The following is a 19,265-nucleotide window of genomic DNA, read 5'->3' on the forward strand; positions in this document are numbered from 1 at the left end:
GGTAGAAGGAAAAGCTTACGTACTTCTAGAAAAATCTACTTTTGGTGCTTGAGACAGCCTATTTTTTCCTTTGAGAGTCTTAATTTGTACTTAACTTCGTGATTTTAACTTCCTTTTTTAAAATTAATTGAAAAAGAGTAAATAGTGCTACTATTTCTTTTCCTTACGGGATACCAACAGTGTTAAATTTGTTCTTACTTTTGCCGAAGCTTCAATCCTCATTTAAAAAGCACAAGTTGTCTGCTACTGGGGATGACTAATGATGTTATTAAAGCCTGAGACAGTAACGATGGTAATGAATGACTTCGTGTAGCGCCAACAAAACGACAAGGACAAAGGGGGCGACGGGTACAAGCCGTCGCTTGTACCCGTCGCCCAAACCCAAACTCTGGTGGTAATGAACCTAGGCTGTCGAGGACACTGCTGCGTTCCTTAATTGGGTTCGGGTTGCGTCGTAAAATACGTGGTGTTCCAAAATACTAAATGAACTACCATAACATAAGTTGAAATCGCGGGGTCAGTTTATTTCGGCATCGCTTCAATGCGTGCAAAATATGTTTTCTATTTTAGCAGTAAACGAGGCTTATTTGCACAGCGTTGGTGTCATGCGAGAAAGCCAACTGTGAAACATGGCTGGCGCTAGTCCTGTGTGGTCTCTACTTTTGTCCCGTCCTTACCGCGCTACTTAACCATGTTTCACAGTTCAAACCAACTAGCCCATATTTACGCATTGACGAGAAAGCCAACACGAGGGCAGTTCTTTGAAAGCGTCAAACTTGGCGCCACCCAATGACGTCACCAAGGGCTGTCATGTGACATTATGACGTCATACATGTCAGAGGGTCACCAAAATGCCGACCATAATGTTACGGGTTACGGATAGGTAGCCACAGAAAAGCGATGACAAGAAAACGCGTGGCAGTTTTCGAATAAGAAAACAGTTTTTTGGAGCATAGCATACCACCCCACCTACCATCTCTATTCAAAGGCACCTGCTTTTACAGCATCTGTCTACACTCGCTCAGCTGATCATGGAGTTAGCAACCGAAACTCAAATGGCTGCCGCGGGTTGTTCAACAGCTTTTCCGCGGGTCGCTCAACTTTTCGCAAAGAAGCCTTTCCTCGCCCCCAGTATTCGTTCTAGCCGGTGCCTCTCAGTCGGCGATGTCGCAAGCATCGAGCGAACTTTCACGCAAGCGGACGTCCAGACGTTCGCCGCCGTCACCGGCGACGACAACCCTCTTCACCTCAATCCTGCCTACGCTCAGAGCAGGAGCTTTCCCGCGTGCATCGTGCACGGGGCCCTTATCAATGGGTGAGAACGGTAAACGAGGGCGGGAGGTTGACGAAGATCGACTTGCAAAACCACGCAGGACAAGCGGCTGTCTTGTGTGTTTTTGGAAGACTGCGTCCAACCTTTTTTTGCTATTATGTCTTGCTTAGTCCAGCACGAGTTAGTCCAGCAATATATTAATTGTAGCATAATCGTTTCGTATTCTCGCAAGGCGCGGACGCACTCAATGCCGTGCACGGTTCAATTTCTACCACATGTCCTCTCCACAAAGTGTTCATCAGAACCGGTGGTTACACGCACGTTTTTTACACTCTTTTCGTCGTTTCAGAAAAAAGGACCCAAACTGTGTTTAAAAGAAATAAACAAACAAACAAAAAGCGCTGGGAAAGCGAACGAAAATCATTTTTTTACCTGCTCCAGTCGGATACATTTTTCTTGCAGTGTAATGTTTTTTTTTCTCCTTAATTCTGTTCCCTCCAAGTGTTACTAATAAGAGCTTCACTGTTGTCTTAATTCCGCTTATTGTGTCTTTCTTTGAGCGCCCCTTTCCTGGCCAATTCCTCTGAATAGGTAAGAACCATCTCGCTTGTACCAACGGAGAGGAGATCGAGAAGCACATGCATGTTACACCACCCGCAATCATTGCGATGCCTGGCACCTGACTTGATTTGTAGCACCATTCCCTTTCTGGCTTATAGTTTCTTCTTTTGTGGCTCTCTTGCTTCTGCAGTTAGATCCACTAACTTATTTAGCGGCTCTATGCAGTACCATTAGAAAGGCCTTGATTTTCCTTTTCTTGGCACTGGCTGTTACCGTACCGCAAGTTGTCAGTGTTCATGTATAAAAATGTGAAGGCAAAACCAGTGAGCTGAACCAGTGAGACCGGCTGTTCATAAAACTGTATTAAGGTTTTGAATCTGAACAGGCCCCATTTTTTTCTGTGTGTAAAGGTACGTTGCATGTACCCAGAAATGGGAGTCTTAGGATACGTCGGAGTCTAAGGCACTTGACAGTTGTGCTTGTTGGCATGCTCACACTTGTATTCATGACCAGGGCAAAAAAAATCACGAGTCATTCTTCTCTGTGAAGGCGCATCACAGTGAAGCTGTTTAGCACACGACACAGAGGTGGCAAAGGATTTTATACAAAGGTGCAAACTCGCTTATAAGGAATTAACTGTGACCAATTAAATAAATATCGGCTTAATGATAGGGTCGTCTCAGTGGCCAAATGTCATATAAGTTGTTCTGGGACAGCTTTGATAAAGCAGGAGTTACAGCAGTTTTTTGTTAACATACTGTATTTTCCAGTCTATTTTCCACCCCTGTATTTTCCACCCCCTTCAAAACGACAGTTTTTCAAAAAAAAAAAAAAAACAGAAGTCACATCAGTTTATAAAACGCACCGACATACAAAAACGCACCCAATCAGGTAAACTCAAGGAAGACCAGTCCATCAGAAAGTGCGGCGAAAGTACATGGTTGCGGCGGCCGCTGCCTCTGAACGCATCCCCCGGTAAGCAGTGCTAGACACGTGCATCTACCATCCAAAGTCTAGACAGAACTAACTTCTCAAAAGTGGTTTAATGATACACACAGACGGTGTTTAGACAAAATCATCGAAGCCTTCTTCCTCCAACTCACCAACAAATAATTCATTCGTTTAGACCATAGAGTTGTGTCTCAACACGCGCTAACCTCACGCAGCACAAAGGCACCTTTTCGAGCGCAGACGATGCACGGCCGCCATGTACTATTATGAGCAATATGAAAGGGAACACAGGAACGCGTGGAAAATAGCCTCGAAACCGACTCGGGACGATACGCGGATGGCGCTGTGAAAAACGAAGGGGGAAAGGGGGAGCTCTTCCACTAACTGTTGGCACTCCCACCACCCTGGCATTTCTACAAATCAGCAGCTTACGTCATTTCGTCGGTATCGGCCAGCAGCCGATAAGACCCATGGCGAGAATGCGAACAGTTGTTAGAACAGCGTCCCCCTTTCCCGTTTGTTTCCTACGGCGGCCACTGCGTATCACTCATAGCTGGGTCTGAGGGTGTTTTCTACGCGTTCCTGTGTTCCCTTTCATATTGCTCATAATAGTACCAAATTTATTCCATACATAAGTCGCACCGCTAGATAAGACGCACCAACAAAAATTTCAGAAAAAAACCACGACTTATACACCGGAAAATACGGTACTTCCTCTGTAGATGGCCATGTACTGACAGCAGACATGAATTCTGTAATGTCTCTCTCCCGTAAACTGACTAATTATGACAAGCAAATGAAGGTCATTGTAATGATAGAGTAGTCTGCGTGGACAATTGTCATATAGTTGTTTTCGGGGAAGTCTTGACAAGATGAGTTGCAGCTGTATTTTGCTGAGCATTCGTGATAAGGTTCGCTTTACGGCAAGGTGTTTCTGCTTGTGCACAGGAAAAATGCGCTTGCCAGTTACTTTAGAACTGGACACCTTGCTGAGCTTCCGTAAGGCAGTGTGTGAGCCCGTGATGAGTGTAAATTTGGCCCAAAACTCCAAGTGCTGCAAGGATAGGGCCTGCAAGTCAGAGGACTTGCTTGGTCACTAGGGCACAGGGGAACCAGGAGGTACACGATGCTTCCCCCATCTCTCGCCGCTTCACCTACGTGGCTCCTCTATCGAAAAACTACATGAAGAAAGTCGCAGATGACTCAAGGGGATGGCAACGCCCTGAAAAGGCAGGAAGAGTAACAGGAGCACACACACCAGGGGCGGAATTCCCGTGTTTTGTCCCTTTTGTGTCCCTTTCGAAAGTGTCCCTTTTGAGTTAGCCCTGATTGGCTAAAAGCGAACACCCGGATGTGACGCCATGCAAGCACGGCGGAGCTATGAGCCGTGCCTACTCGGAGCAGACGATTTGGAGCAGACGATTTTTCGTAGCGTTATTCTCGGTTCCCTCGCGGAACAGTAAACACATAAAAGATACTCTGATACGGTTTCAGTTCTTTAAAATGCGTTCGCAAGAACAGTTACGGTATTTGAATCAAAGGCCCACTGCTTAACCGGAAGTACGTCACAATGAAAGGGACGCAAAAGGGACGTTTTCAAAAGGGACAGTTACGAGAATACCGCCCCAGATGTCATGAAAAAAAACAATACAATAAAGCCACCCCCTTTACATCGGCAGGCGGTCGGAAGTACTAAGTGATCTCTCTTATTTAAATTGGCACTATACAAGGTTCACGAGGGCTAGGGCTGCCTTACTCGACAAATGGTGTATCCCTACTAATCCATTCCTCAATTACTCCACAGCAGACCATCTTGGTTTGGATAAATTGACCGCTGTGCACTGGTAAGCAGTCTCTATCGAGGCGTCTAAGAAGATGAGCCTCACAAACCTCCCCAAGACGGCATCCACCACTGAAGACTCATTCCTTGCAACGGGGCCACAAGCCTCATTATTGAGAGAAAAGTGGCTAACGATTACGATGCTCCCTAATGCGGAATTTGAGCTGTTCAGCTGTTTCGACTGAGCAAAGTTTGTTTAGGCAATTAATTTCACACAGACATATATGCATGCTTACAGACAACTTTCATTCTTCACATATTACTCCTTCTTCTTGAAGAAACACTCCTTCCCCTGTCCTTGATTGTCAAGACGGAGGCCTTGTGGCCGGAGAAATGTATGGATAAACGTTCGACTTGCTGCACCAATGGCTGTTTTTCAAAGGCGAGGTCTATGCAAGTATTTCATGAGGTGGTGACAGCTTTGGCAGGCATCACAAGGGAGGGGAACGGGATGTTCTTACTCATGAGTGGCAGGAAATTCCTATTTGTCTTGATATCTGCATTAAAATCTGATTCTGGTGCCAGCGGCGGTGAGCCTCTGGTTGGGCGGCTTGTTTAGCTGCAGTGGCAGGCGCAGAACTTACGTCGTCTCAGGAAGTGATCATGTCATCATCGAACACACTATGGCATGGGCTGCTGTGGCTTTCTCGCAGCGAGTCGCCACCGCTGGGCATGTCTCACGCAGCCTCAGCAAACCTCCCTCCCCCTCACACTTTTGCCACACTTTACTCCCCCACTTTTCTACTCGCTCTATCTCATTTATCTTCAGTTTCCTCTTTGTTCACCCGGTTGCAACAAGGCGGCCAACGGTGACACGAAACCACAGGAGTGGGCGCTTAAGAGCTGCGCTCTAAAATTCATTCAGTAAACTCAGATCAAACGAACCATGTAGCTTTCAACATATTGGTCTACGAATGCATCCACTCCAATCAAGTTTGACTAGCCTCAAGCAATCATCATCATCGCTGAACTAACTTGACCTATTGCTACCTAATCTAATCCAACCTAAAACTTTGGGATCTAGATACATCCAGTGTATCGTTAGACTACCCAATTCTGGGTACATACGACGTGCACGGACTTGGATACTGACACACCCGGCGTACTTTAGACACTTCATATATCTCTGTGTAAAGCAGTTTTTCATGCACAATGATGGTGAACTCCATGGAAAAAAGAGAGTTCTTTTGAAACGAGTGTGGCTGTGTTAAATTGAGATCCACACAGAGGTTCACTATTTCAGATTGGTGTCGGCCGTTATTGGAACGAAACTTCCTGGTCCAGGCTGCGTCGTCGTTCATCAAGTGCTGGAGTTTCCAAAACCCCGTAAGTGGCAAAGAAAAAAATATTGCCCAGGTTCTTTTTTTTCTTTTTCTTTTTTAAGAGCGCATATTTTGCCACAGGGCATAGATAAGGGGGTATGAGTTCGTGATGGCGAAAAGTGATTATTAGATGAACATACATGGGTCCCATCATTGTTCCCTCCTAGGCTTCATCCGCAAAGCGAACATTTTCGTGTTCATTGTCCAGGTTGTATTCGTCACCTTCAGCATGTTTTTGGTCAGGCGCACTCAGCTTGACTTTACGAAACCTCACCTCAGATTTAAAAAAAAAATTAGTTGCAGTTTTTCAATAAAAAGAAAATGGTTAGGGCAGCGTCAGTCAAGGAGATTAAACAGGGCTGGCCTTATGCGCATGCACTCACACGCACACATTGTGTCATTGTGGCATGTGACATTGTGTGGTGTCGCATGCCACATTGTGCGACTAGGACGAAAGAAAAGTCCTCCCCCCATTAGACACCTCCTTGAAACACAGAGTACCACCTGCAACCCACATGAACAGCCATGAAATGCCAACACGAAAATATGAGCCAGAACACGCAAAATGAAAAAATACTTTTCGTGGTGGTCCAATAATGGCACGCTATTGGCATATTTGGAAAGCCAGATTTAACCACATTGTTGCCGTAATTAAGCCACGCATCAGTTCGGCTTTACGGAAAGAAGTGGTGCTATTTTGTGGGTTCTGGTTCATATTTTTGTGGTTGCATTTTGTTTGTACACTACTGCACGTCTTTCGTTGTTTGTTGTTTTTGTCTTGAAGGCTACACCAACTTGTGTATCTTCTACGCAGTGAATGAAAGTCAATAGGTAACTTAACGGCCGTGTCTGTGCTCTTGCAGTGTTTGTCGGAGAGTCTGTCTGCGCGCGTGTGCAAGTCAAAGCCATCAGGAAATCCATTGTACAGTGCACATACGAGTGCAAGGCAGGGCCTGACAAGGTAGGTGTGTCCCAACTCATATCAAACTCCAGTACAGTTGAACCTGGTTATGACGAACACTGGTATAGCGAATTATCAGCTATAGTGAACTAAATGCGAACTTTAGTTGGTCACGCTTTGTTTCAATGATACTTATTCTTTAATAACGAAACAGAAACTGTGAGAGCCACCCGTGATATCGGATATAACAAAAGAATATTTGGCCAGGAGGCTGAGAAGCTACTTGGGAAAAAAAAACCGTAGTCCAAAGCTGCAGAAGTATAAAGGCCTTTTACACTAGGGAGAACTTCACCCTGCTCAGTGCTGTGAGTAGCCACCAGACGAAGATCACATCCTTCATCAAATAATTAAGAACGCAGGCCTGTTTTGTGAGAGTGAACTCTGTTCTGTTGTAATTTCACGTACTCGTGTTCCGGTTCATTGAGCTGAGATGCAACTTGTGGGTTCTTAAAGGAGCACCGACACCAATTTTCGGCGTTAATATTATTGCACAGTTCGCTTCCTTCACTGAACAGAATACCCTGGCTGAAATATGAGTGGTCTGCAACGCAAAGAACATAGTTCAATTGGATCTCATTTATCGCGCCGACGGAGCAGCGCGCGGAGCGGCACTCAGCAAATGGACATCAGCGGGACATCACTCCAGGAGAGGAAAAAGAAGTGACGCGACAGCGCTCGCCAAAAACTCGTGACGTCACTTCACGCGCGCGGCCCCACGAGCAGCGAGCGGGCGCAACACCCTCTCAAGCGGGCGCTGGTGACGTCCGCACAAAGCGGTGACGTCAGGCAGGGAGGGAGTCTGTCATATGCGCCGTTCGGGATGAAAGCGCGGGAATTTTTAACAAACGATTTTCAGGCCGCTCAATGTAATTAACTATCGCGCGCTGAAGTATTTGAAGTGCTGTTTCAGGTTGGCCAGACCATTAAGCATCGATAAAAGCAATAAAAGTGTAACATAAAATTTTCGTGTCAGTGCTATTTTTTGCATCAAGTATTTTCACACGAGTGAGATTGTCGATTTGTTATAGCCCATTTTAACCTCTACTGTTACAATGAATATCGGTTATAACGAACTAATTTGCTGTCCCGATACTCCTTTGTTATAATGAGGTTCAACTGTATTTCAAATCATTGCTTACGTCAACAGCTTGCACATTGGCTCGGAAATTTGTAAGCACCAGGGTTGCCAAATTTGAAGCGTATGGCACTTCACAGGCCATCATGATGTGTAGTTCGCCTGTGGCTTCGTTGCACCACTAATCAAATAACACCAGAAATTTCAACTAACGATGGCTTCGACATAAATTTGGAGCACTTTGGCAATTTTTAAAACTTACCTTCAGGGTAGTGCAGACCCGTACAGGGGCATTTGCCAGGGCTTGCTAAAACTGCTGATGAAACAATTTTAATCAAGCAGTTTCAATCATATGATAATAAGTGCAGTTGATGCTGAAATCTGCAGCACCCAAGGTGGTGGTCTTTTCGATTTTTTGTGCTGATTGTATACATCTTTTACCTTAAATTATTTTCTATATTTGCCTATATCAGAAATCAGCATGCATGTCTTACTTTTCTTTTCTCTGCAGGTAGTGATGTGCGGAGAGGTCAAGCTGTTTGTTCGTTCTTCCACAACACAGCAACCGAGTGAAGTGACTGAACGATAAAATAAATCCAGATCACACTGGCCGTACAGTCGCTTCATCTTTGCATTCGTGCCCTGTATAGTCACTGCCCCATGCATCGCAGAAAGCTGCTCTCGACACACCGTAATGTTGAGGCAAAACTTTATTCTCTTAAATAGGAAGATGACAGCAGGTCCATTCAGGTTACATCGTAACATTATGTAAAACACGCACAAGGCACTTCACAGACACGTCCAAACTCATTTCAATAAACCGTGCTTTTCTCGGCGTTGAAAACCACTGTGCCAGTAACAGCAATGGCAGTCTTATTGGCTTCATCCGACAACTTATCGAGTTCCTCCGAACATCGTTCAACAATGCCTCTGTGCATAACAAAGTTCGCCAGCACGAAAAAGAGTTGATCTTAAAAGACCGGCACTCGGCTCCCGCAAGCAAATTGCAAACCGAAAGGGGCTCTGCAGCTGAAAAAGGCCTTCGCTGCAACTGAAACACTAATCGGCTACAAATATAATTGCACTGTCAGCAGCCACCAAATGGTGTGGCGAATATATCGGCGATTATCAAAGACAAAAAAAAGTCCATCAACTTTACAAAGCTTGCATAGCATAGGCGTGCAAAAAAATGCATGCTACATAAACATTCTGGGTGCAACAAATCTGCATCCGCTTTAAAATGCCAGGACTTTATTTACATCTGCAAATGCATGGCTGATGCCTTCTTTGTAACCGTGTCAGGCGTTTGTCCGAGTGAGCGTAATATGACTGCCTCAAAAGCAGCACCTTTTCCCCAAGGCTGCATGTATCTGTCTCGAAAGAAAACCCAAAGGTAAATGATAATGGTAACACGATGGCTGAGATGAAGCAAGGGTCTACGCGTCAAACGTTCGCCATTGACATCCACTCGTTACAGTGGATAATTGCATGATATACATATCATGTTCTTATATGCATATGTATGTATAGATAGATATATGTATATATAATATATTTTCAATGTGTACATAGTATTCAAGATTTCAACAACTACCATCCAGTGGATTTGATCTGGCTTGCCCGAAAAAGACTGAAAACAGCCTCGCTGTGTCGCTCGCAACAGAAGCCACTCGCAAGTTTCCGTTTCACATTTCATTTGCGAGTGAAATAACAGCTGGGCAGCTTTAATTTTCCACTCTCTGCTTGAAGGATTGAAATAAGCTAAGGATTAAGGAGCGACAAAATCTCAAAACAGTTCGAGACCCTGAGAGTGACGACACAGCCCAAAAGCATGGGCTCATCTTTCGTGGCTTCGCTGCACGATTGAGAACGGGTGAAAGTTATGCCACCCTGGGTTTGGGTTGAGTAATGTGCGCCCAAAATAGTCTCGGTCTCTCATCATAAAAGCTCATTTTTTTAAATACATTAGCTAGCGAGCAAGAAACCATGCTTGTCAATCTCCCAAACGGTCCTCTTGTAAAAGACAAGCACAGTTTCATACCTAACAAGTTGTTGAGAGTAGAATTCAAGATGTCACTACACGGATTCGAGGGGAGTTCGGTGCATTTCGTAACAGTGTTCTGTTCAGATAAGACGCTCAATGGCGTCTCGCCCTTCCGTTGTTGTAAATGCACAATCGGTAGGCCTAGTGTTCTCAACAATCAGGCCTCAAGCCGCCGCCAAAACTTGGCACACCCGCACAAATCAAAGTAAAGTGCGGTGCAGTCAGTGGCCATCAGTTTTCTAAATGTCACAACCATTCCCCCTTCCAGCCAAATGTGGTTCTGCATTTTGCAGCTCCAAAACTAGAGACTGCTTTAAAAAAAAAAACTACAGGTGCTCGAAAAAAGCTTGCAGGACATGAGGGAGAGTAGTTGGCGTAACCTAGCGGCGAGCTTTGCATGTTCTCGAAATCGAAGACGACGGATTGAACAGTGAACCTCAGGGCACAAATCTCTCTGGCAGGCGACATGCTGCGTTGTAAAAAAACGCAGCAAAAGCTACCGAGGCACTCCTCCTGCCCGCCTTTGCACGATAGTGACGTTTGTGTGGAAAAAACACCAATAGTAAGAACCAGTCACAACTGTGAAGAAGCCTGGATGCATCGCTTGGCAATGGCCAGTTATGCGCCCAGCTGACATGCGTTAACAGGCCACACACTTTTCAAGCCAGGTTGTTGAACTACTAGCAGCGGCTCAGTGCATACTTCAAGAAAGAGTGCTGTTAACGTACAGGGGATAAACACAGACCACAATCAATGTTCAGAAAGAGTGAAGTGCAAACTAACTAAAGTTTATTCATAACAGAAAAGGAATATATACATTTTGGCCAACCACTGTGCGCGTGCATAAAACTTATTAGAAACTCTATTTCTCTCACTAGCACCGCAACGGAAGGTGGGCCAACGCACTCACCCTCTAGTGCCAACACTAAGCAAAACACCTTTTAAATTTCTTGTTGTTTTGCCATATTTACTCGCATAATGATCGCACTCGCGTAATGATCGCACCTCTGAAGTTTGTCGTCAAACTTCGATTTTTTTTTTTTTTTTATTTTCCGCGCAGTGAACGCTCCCTGAACTTGCCGCAGCATTATGTGGTGTGTGTGCCAAGTCTAGCTGATGATAATCGTGCTCACCTCTGTTTCCTTCCCTTTCAAACCGGACATGGCTACGTTATTGCCGCCGACTAGCCGATATTAGCGATGTCGGATATATGCGTCCAATATTGATGAGGAAGAAACTCTCACTAAATGCACATAATGTACGCACAAGCCAAAGAAAAATATGCGCTCAGCTTGATGCGTCAGCCCCCATGTAGGGCCCCGTGTCGGCCCCCATGTAGGGCCCCGTGTCGGCCCCCATGTAGACACCCCACCCCATGTCTGTTTTGATGTCCCGCACTGCGACAGCGGCAGCCACTTATTGGTCGCCCTGTTGTCACCTCGCAGCAAACTCGTTCCAACGTGTTCCGTAATTCATGAAAACATTGCATTTTGCGTCACTTTGCAAAGCGGCTGGCAGCGGTGTGCGGAATTTTTATTACGTTTTTATTTATATATTGTTTTAGTTGTGTTCATGAGACCTATAGTAAAAAATTTGACCTGCAACTTGCTTGCTTTTTCTGTGCTCAAACGTTCTTAGCGAAAAATTTACCCCGCGTAATGAACGCACCCCTAAATTTGCATCAAATGTTCTGAAAAAAAAAAAAGTGCGATCATTACGCGAGTAAATACGGTATCGTTCAATTTGAAAAAGACTACGGTATCAGACGTCCTCAATTTACCGGTCCTCTTGGAGAGTCCAGAGGCAGTCTGGGAACTGCGTTCAGACCAGAAGTCCTGTGGGAATACAGTAGCCAGCCATTTTTTCGGACTCTCCTGAAGAACCGGCAGTTGTACAATAGGAGTAATGACTCATGGATTGTTCCGACTGCTCTTTTATTCAGGCTATTTTTTGTTCCCCTCCAGCTCAGAAAAATTAATCGGCTACTGTACATGGGAAAAATCAAGCGCTGTATTGCATCTTGGGCAGTCCATGGATGACCCAGGACTGATAATCAAGGAGGCCCATCGTTGAATGCCAGAGTTCATTTACAACTGGTGCAGTGCATTGAACGTGACCCGAAATTGCCGCCTACTGAGACAGCATGCAGTAGATTTTCCTTTTCCGTTACAAATAAACTTCAGTTGTTAGTTGACACTTGCCTTGTTCTGTACGTTGATCCTTCTGTTTCCTGTGTTTGTCCCCTGTGTGTTAAAAGAGTATGCCAACTAGCCCAACATCAAGAAGCCTCGCCGAGCTCTGTGTGCACGTTTTTACAGACCGCCGCGACTAAGTGGTGCAACGGCGGTGCGTCGTCAACGAAGCCTCCTCCCCGCTCCCTCAGACCCACCCGCCGGTGAGCTTGTGGAAGAGCTCCTCGTTGAGGGCCTGGTTCTGGTCCTTGGAGCGCATGCTGAGGAAGATGTAGCCGCCGATGAACTCGTGCACCGTCTTGCAGTCGGCGCTGAGGCAGGCGAAGGCCACCCGCTGGTCCTCCTCGAACTGGACGTTCATCTGCTTCACCTCCCAGTTGACGTTCCAGGCCATCATGGTGTTGAAGCGCCACGTCTTCAGGTGGTCCCCCGTCGACAGCTCCATGCGCATCAGCCGGTTGAACGCCACGCCCAGCAGCTCCTGTGGATGGAACGAGAGAAAAAGCAAAAAAATTAAAGCCATTCCCCTCAATGTGAAAGCTGTTGGAAGTGCAGAGCAGTGACTCGCCATAATGGGCTGTGTAGCGCTGTTATCCGCTCACTGCTACCACCCCGTGCAAATCGAATTTCCCACCGTTGCAGTGCTCGCGTGCCCCCTGCCTGAAGCAGCGCCAACGGGAGTTCTGTTCTCTTTGTGCTTGCTTTTCCTCCTCCACGTGCCGGCGTTGCACTGCCACTTTTTTTCGCTTACTGTCTTAAGAACCAACCCAACGAGCGTTCCTAACTAAATGAACGAGGGGGCTGCTGGTTAATTACGTATATTTTGCCTGAAACGTACCTGCAGTTTTCTTTGCGCTAAACAATGGGGAGGTGTATGGCAAGTGCAGGGGTGAGACAGCTTAATCAGATTTGGGAGCAGTTTTTGGAGCAGCGAAATCTCGATTTTGGAGCAGAAGAACCTTGATTTGGAGCAGCAGAACGACATTTATTATGTCACCTTATAGGGGCCTAAAAAATCACATTTTTGGCAACTCCGGGGAGAAAACTGCAAATTTTTATCGGTTTTGAATGTACATAACACTGAAACAGCATTTCAATAGTTTGTTTCTATTCCACTACCCTTTCACAAACCTTTTTTAAATTCTGAGGCTCTATGCATAGATAGCGTGGAGCGCCGTTGGAAATATTGAATTGAAAAACTAAGCAATTGCAAAGCAATTTTATTATCATGTGAATGCAGAAATTATTATTTTTCTAATCCCAGACTGGGCTTTGCGCACAGAACCACGGCAAAAGTTGCGCAAAGCGAGGTGACAGTCGTCGCACCCCACCAGCCCTCCCATTTCAATCCTCAATGTGAACGTTCACTACGATCGTAATTTGAGTAATGTTGGTACATTTAGCCCCCTCCCTCTTGGTATTAAATTTCACTTCAAATAGATGAACTATTATTACTGGCGTGTAATAATAGCCTGTCCCGCTATTGGACACTGCTTGAACCTTTTGCGGCGATGTAGCCTGCGCCACCACTTCTGCAGTGACGATCGTCCCATTCCCGCCGCTCGCAAGCTCGCTGTCAAAGGCAGCCATAGCTCAGCGTTTTATAACACCGCAATGAGTGAGAAATTTCACTTCAAGCACGCACCGCGCCTCACACTCAAGGCCGAAACTCGGCGAATTCGCGGGCACCACGTTTCTGGTGAACTCCAGTCCTTCGAGTTGCGCAACTTCCCGCAACAGACCAAACGACTAAGTGTAAACCCAGCCACCCTCATAACCAAAACCACGGTAGAAATCGGCGAAGAGCACTCTGCCTGAACCACGAGCAACTGCTTCGCTTGGCGGCCATGTTTCCTAACCTTCTCCACACCAAGATGTCGGCGCCCCGTGCTGTCGTTCCGGAGATACGGCGCTCCAAAAATTGCCGTTTTTTCATCAACTTGGACAAGTAGTTTGTCGCCTCGGTACACAAAAGTATTTTTTCTACAGGACTTTGAAATGGTTTTAGATGGGAAGACTTTAAAATCTCAAAGAATATAACATGTGCAACCCGACATTGTGACTTTCAAAAAGACTATCTCGGGGGAAATTTATGCGGGTTTTTTATTAAATTATCAATCGATTAAACCTTTACAAACAGCATCACCTTTGGGGTGCTGGAAAATTATGCCGTCAGTAAGCATTTTCCCCCACCGAAACTGACGGGAGCGTTAAAATCCTTGGCTCTCAGACTGTTTTGGAGCAGTTTGGCGCAATTTTTGCGTATTTCAAGCTTTTGGAGCAGCCCGGCGCAGGAAAACACATTTGTATCAGAACTGCGCAATATGCACAGCTGTCTCACCCCTGCAAGTGCTAGTGGTTCGCGAGTTCAGAACGCTTATAACTATATAAACCGTTGGGCTTTCAAAGCCTCTGTGGGACGCCGCGACGACGGTACGCCGTGGGGCTCTACTTGGGTCCAGCGAGCGAGCTACGACGACAAGGCGCGCCCCTAAAGTGCTCTACACTTTAACCCTTTGAGGGTCGAATTTTTTTGAAAAAAACTTTCCCAGGTGGTCAAATTAGTTTATTGCGGATTTGGAATGTACAAAATGTCTAAAGTCAGGATTAAATGGTAAAAAATTATCAGGAACAGTATTTTGGGGTCAGCATGACTTAGAACTGAAAAATGTTCAATAGTATTTCAGAGTGTGGTATTCCTTGAAACACAGGTCTACGCACAGTGCCTTATCGCAGTCTGCACGCATAAAGCGCATGTCCGAAAATGAGCTGTCTTCCGAAGAAAGACTGTCTTGCGATCCAGACTCGGTGAAAGGAGCAAACTCAGAGTCAGAAGAGTCATCGCGGTCGGTGTCATCAGAACGGGCAGTTCGTTGGGCCATATCGCCGCTTTGCCGTGCATCTGAAGAACTCGAAGGCAACCCAGTAAACGAGGAGAGCGAGAATAACTCATGCGCGCCGGTGATAAACAAGCTAATAGCAGTGCCAATATAGATAGAAATCAACTTCCGCTGCCCCCGCAACGGAGTCTCCAATTAGGCTACTTCAGTTCCAAGCAAGGAGGGCAAGAATACCTAGTGAGCGTGGGTAATAAACAAGATAAGAGCAGCGCCAATATAGATCGAAATCAACTTCCGCCGCCCCTGATAGCGAGCGCCGATCTAGTTTCGGGCGCCTCCGATGCGATCACGTGGCAAAACTGAAACCACGAAACGCGTTGACACGTACAGACGCCGTAACGCGCCGAAGCCAGAGAGTTCTGTTTTTCACCGCAAGAAGGTAGCACAATCAAATTTCAAACACTTCTTGTAAGTTCCAGGAGGTGACAGCACCTCCCAGGGAGCATGCATCGTTAATATGGCGCGAAATTTCATACGGATGCTCGAAATCGTACCCGTACGGCAAAGACCTTGCGGAACGGAAAACTGCCGCAGTACACGTACGGCAAAAACCCTCAAAGGGTTAATAATAAAAAAAAGAAAAAGAAAGAAAGAAAGAAAGAAAAACAGACAGATGGAAATTCTTCTCAGAGCTGGAAGCGGCAGGGGGCACTGTAGAATGCGACAACGTTTAGATTGAGGCCAAGCACAGGCCATCACTGCAGCAAGCAACAAGCTACGACACGCCTACCCCTCCAACAATGCAAAACTAGCAAGCCATGAACAACCGTATCGATGACAAAAGGACAAGAGTGATAACAACTCGACAGCTTTGTTCTGTAAGGGAGGAGGAGAGGGGGGACACACACCTCCTTTTTGTTGCCAGTGAAGCGGACCACGAAGAGCGAGATGCCGAACTCTGGCAGCGCCTGCCAGGCCTTGATGAAGTTCATCTTGGCTTCAATCAGGCCGAGGTCCTTGACGTTCCCGTGCGCTTCAACGATCCGCTGCACTATGGCCTGCAAGCAGCAAGCAGAAGAACGCTACAGCCCCTTTCCATTAACAAATCACAACAGTCCCACATACGGCAAGTGTGCATCTGACAACTTCATAACCTGTGAATCAACAATTGCCACTCTGAAAAAGCTTGTGAACGGTCCCTTCTCGACTGTTGGGCGATAAAGGAGCCACTTGGGGTGAACATCTGCGTGTGGTCAGCACAGCATTTGTAGTAGTGAAATGCTGTTTTGAAAGCAGCAGAAGCCCGCCCAGAATTTACGTAACCGTAACTCTTAAAAAGAGGTGTCCGCATCATGGAAAGGCCTCAGGCGGTGAAGTACACCTTCCAGTACACCACCAAATGTCAAAGCAGCAATCTTAGGGTGCCATGTTCATCTCGCAGTTTGTGTTGAACAAATGAATCACGGCACTGCTTTGTTCCTTTGAGAAATAACTGCGCGTCAATTGAGGCAAGGAGCTCCAAGTAATGTCTCACGCCATTCCCTTGCTCGAAGGGGAAAAAAAAAAACAATATGTGACAACTGCCTCGTAACAACTGCCAGAAGTTATTATCTATTTTATTTAAATACATACTGCAGACCATTGTTAGGTCCAAGGCAGGGGGCATAAAACAGATAAAAGGCAAGGAAAAACACAAACAATACGAACAAACAAAGCACTTACACGGTGGGTAATTCATTCCGCACTAGTATTGTACGTGGGGGAAAAAAAGCCTAAACGTGTCAGTAGCAGCAAAATATGGGGCAAAAGCATTTGGTTCATGGTGCCTCGAATGTCTTGTTGATAATGGGGACAAAAACGAAGATGGGTCTATCAACAATTCACCCTTGCTGAGTGAAGAGAAAAAAAATCAAAGCAGAAGCACTTTCTCCTGGTTTCAAGGCTTGGGATATTGTCAGTCAACATTATCTGTGAACGAGAATCGGTGCATGGTTATTTAGAATAAATAAATCTTGCTTCATTGAATTCTTTCAAGTTTACAGATGATGTGATTAGTATAGGGTTCGCAAACTATACAGGCATATTCATTCAAGCTTTGGCGTGATAAAAATAAAGTAACTAAGGAGTTCCGAGTTAGCGAAGGAATTTCTCAGTTTGTGTATTAAGAAGCATAGCTTATGAAATGCAGACGAACTAATACTGTCAACGTGCAAGTCCCACGAGAGATTACCGATTAGTGTGACACCAAGGTATTTGTGACCACTGACTTGTTTCATTGGTGGTGTTTTCCTAGTGTGTATTGATATTCACAGAGCACTTTCTTTCATGTTATGTGAAGATACAATGTTTTGTCTGCGTTTAAAACCGTTCCCCAGTTATTGCACCACTCGAGTATGTTAGTAACATACTCGATAGTAAGCTCAAACTGATGGGCATAGCACGAAACATCGCAAAACAAGACTGCATCATCTGCGAACGAACGAATTTCAACACTAGGCGTAACTACATATCATTTATATACAGAATAAAAAGTAATGATCCCAGCACACTTCCTTGTGGAACTCCCAAAGTAACGTCAAGATAGTTGGATTCTATCCCACCTATTGTGACCAAAATTTCACGGAGGCCAATATTTTGCACCTTCAAAATTAGTTTGTCGTGCAGTACTTTATTGAACGCTTTACTGGAGTCCAGCAAAATTGCATTGATTTGATCGGTGTCATCGAGCGTGTGTGCAAACAAATGAGATATTGTATCTGCTAGCACATTTGAAGTCTCTGTTTGTTTGCCAGATAATGTAGATAAGGTCATTTTCGTTATCCCCCCCCCCTTTCCTGGATGTGCGTTCTGATGACACGAAGACGACACTTTTAGCCAGATCCTACCCTTTGCTACAAAACTGCTGTCTACGCATCATTTGCCAAGCAAGCCTCTACGTGGGCGATTGCAAGTGCATTGTCTTAACAACACGCAAACTTCGTCTTGGGGGCATTTTGCTGCTGTGGTGGCCACAGAGACCACGCTGCCTGTACGGCCATTCCCAAGTGACAGCCAACGCTGCTGCGGATGCCCTCTGCCCCCCACGCACCTGCTTGCTCTTCATCTTCTTGATGAAGCGGGGTGCGACAAAGTCATCGACGTCGATGTCAAGCTGCGAGGGCACCAGGGCGGTGGCGCGGGCAGGCCTCTGCAGTTGGAGGAACTGCTGTATCGAGTTCACCTCCGCGTCGTATGAGGAGTCTGCCATGGTCTTGCCCTTGGCCGCCAGGCGGCAGCCGGCCATCCACTGGGCGTACTGGTCCTCCTGCATATGCGAAGGGGGAGGTCGTTTAGTCAGAGATAGAGGTGGGGAGGGCACAGCAGATCCTGCTCAGTCCAAAACTGCTCTTGGAATAGAAACTCTATGGGGAAATAAGATCACAGAGATGCTCTGGTGTAGTTGCGAGCAGTCCAAGATGACAAGAGATGCCTAAATGGTACTCCCTCCCTTCCCAGGAATACCAGATTGCACCCCCCCCCCCCCCCCCTAACTACACACCAAAAGCGAGGAACACAAACCGTCAGCAGAAACTGAGTGCTGCTAAACAGGTGAGTAAAGGTACCCCAGCAGAATCCTGATCATATGACTTTCTCAAGACCATGTCAAAACGTTAAACTATCGGGAGTGGGTAAATACCATCCCGGAAGGCAAGTGTCGTTCGAACATGGGCTAGGAACGTACAGGCGAACATTACACAAAGCAGCGAAGAAAGGAAATGTGGGAAAGGAAAGGAAAGATGGGACAAAGCGGTGTGGAGAGCAGCAAGAAAGGTATTTATGGCAGCGAATCAGTAGTCAAAGGGGAGGAAAAAAAACTAAAGCAGTTTGACTCAACATGAAAGCTCTCAACTGCTGAGCAGCGATTTGCCAAGACGGGCTGTAACGCCTTCTGATGACTAGTTTCAGTATCAGCCTGCCGTTGATACCGAAAGTAGTCAAGAGAGGGTGCCGTAGCCCCCGAAGAGGGCTATAGAGAGACACCAGATAGAGTTTTCATTAATTTTCAGTAATGAATGCCTTAATTCGTGCTGTCTTCCTTATTTTATATTACCGTGTGCTTGTCTGAGGCGCAGCAACGGCAGCCTTCGTGGCAACGGCGCAGCGCAAAGACCACCCCCAACACTTTGAAGACTCCGGCCCAGTGAGATTAACATTGGCTTTGTAATG

At 46.0% G+C, this 19,265-nt stretch overlaps 2 protein-coding genes across 3 annotated transcripts in view; one reads left to right on the forward strand and one right to left on the reverse strand.

The window, feature by feature from the left end:
* The first annotated feature begins 890 nt into the window (after positions 1 to 890).
* On the forward strand, positions 891 to 8,603 carry LOC144149136 (hydroxyacyl-thioester dehydratase type 2, mitochondrial-like). Its single transcript, XM_077680676.1, has 4 exons — positions 891 to 1,315; positions 5,869 to 5,951; positions 6,811 to 6,908; positions 8,495 to 8,603. The coding sequence occupies exons 1-4, from the start codon at positions 1,032 to 1,034 to the stop codon at positions 8,570 to 8,572; spliced, it is 543 nt and encodes a 180-aa protein (XP_077536802.1). The 5' UTR covers positions 891 to 1,031; the 3' UTR covers positions 8,573 to 8,603.
* Positions 8,604 to 8,675: 72 nt separating this feature from the next.
* Positions 8,676 to 19,265, reverse strand: part of LOC144149135 (unc-112-related protein-like) — a 38,926-nt gene continuing 28,336 nt past the window's right edge. For both annotated transcript variants that reach the window (XM_077680675.1, XM_077680674.1), the window contains exons 10-12: positions 18,148 to 18,363; positions 15,968 to 16,117; positions 8,676 to 12,700 (exon numbers count right to left, since the gene is read on the reverse strand). In XM_077680675.1, the coding sequence (XP_077536801.1) occupies positions 12,407 to 12,700; positions 15,968 to 16,117; positions 18,148 to 18,363 (660 nt within the window). In that variant the 3' untranslated portion in view covers positions 8,676 to 12,406. The remainder of the gene's footprint in view (positions 12,701 to 15,967; positions 16,118 to 18,147; positions 18,364 to 19,265) is intronic.

This window comes from Haemaphysalis longicornis, unplaced genomic scaffold (genome assembly GCF_048455015.1).
Source record: "Haemaphysalis longicornis isolate Haplotype H1 unplaced genomic scaffold, Haemaphysalis longicornis Haplotype H1 scaffold_8, whole genome shotgun sequence".
Lineage (NCBI taxonomy): Eukaryota > Metazoa > Arthropoda > Arachnida > Ixodida > Ixodidae > Haemaphysalis > Haemaphysalis longicornis.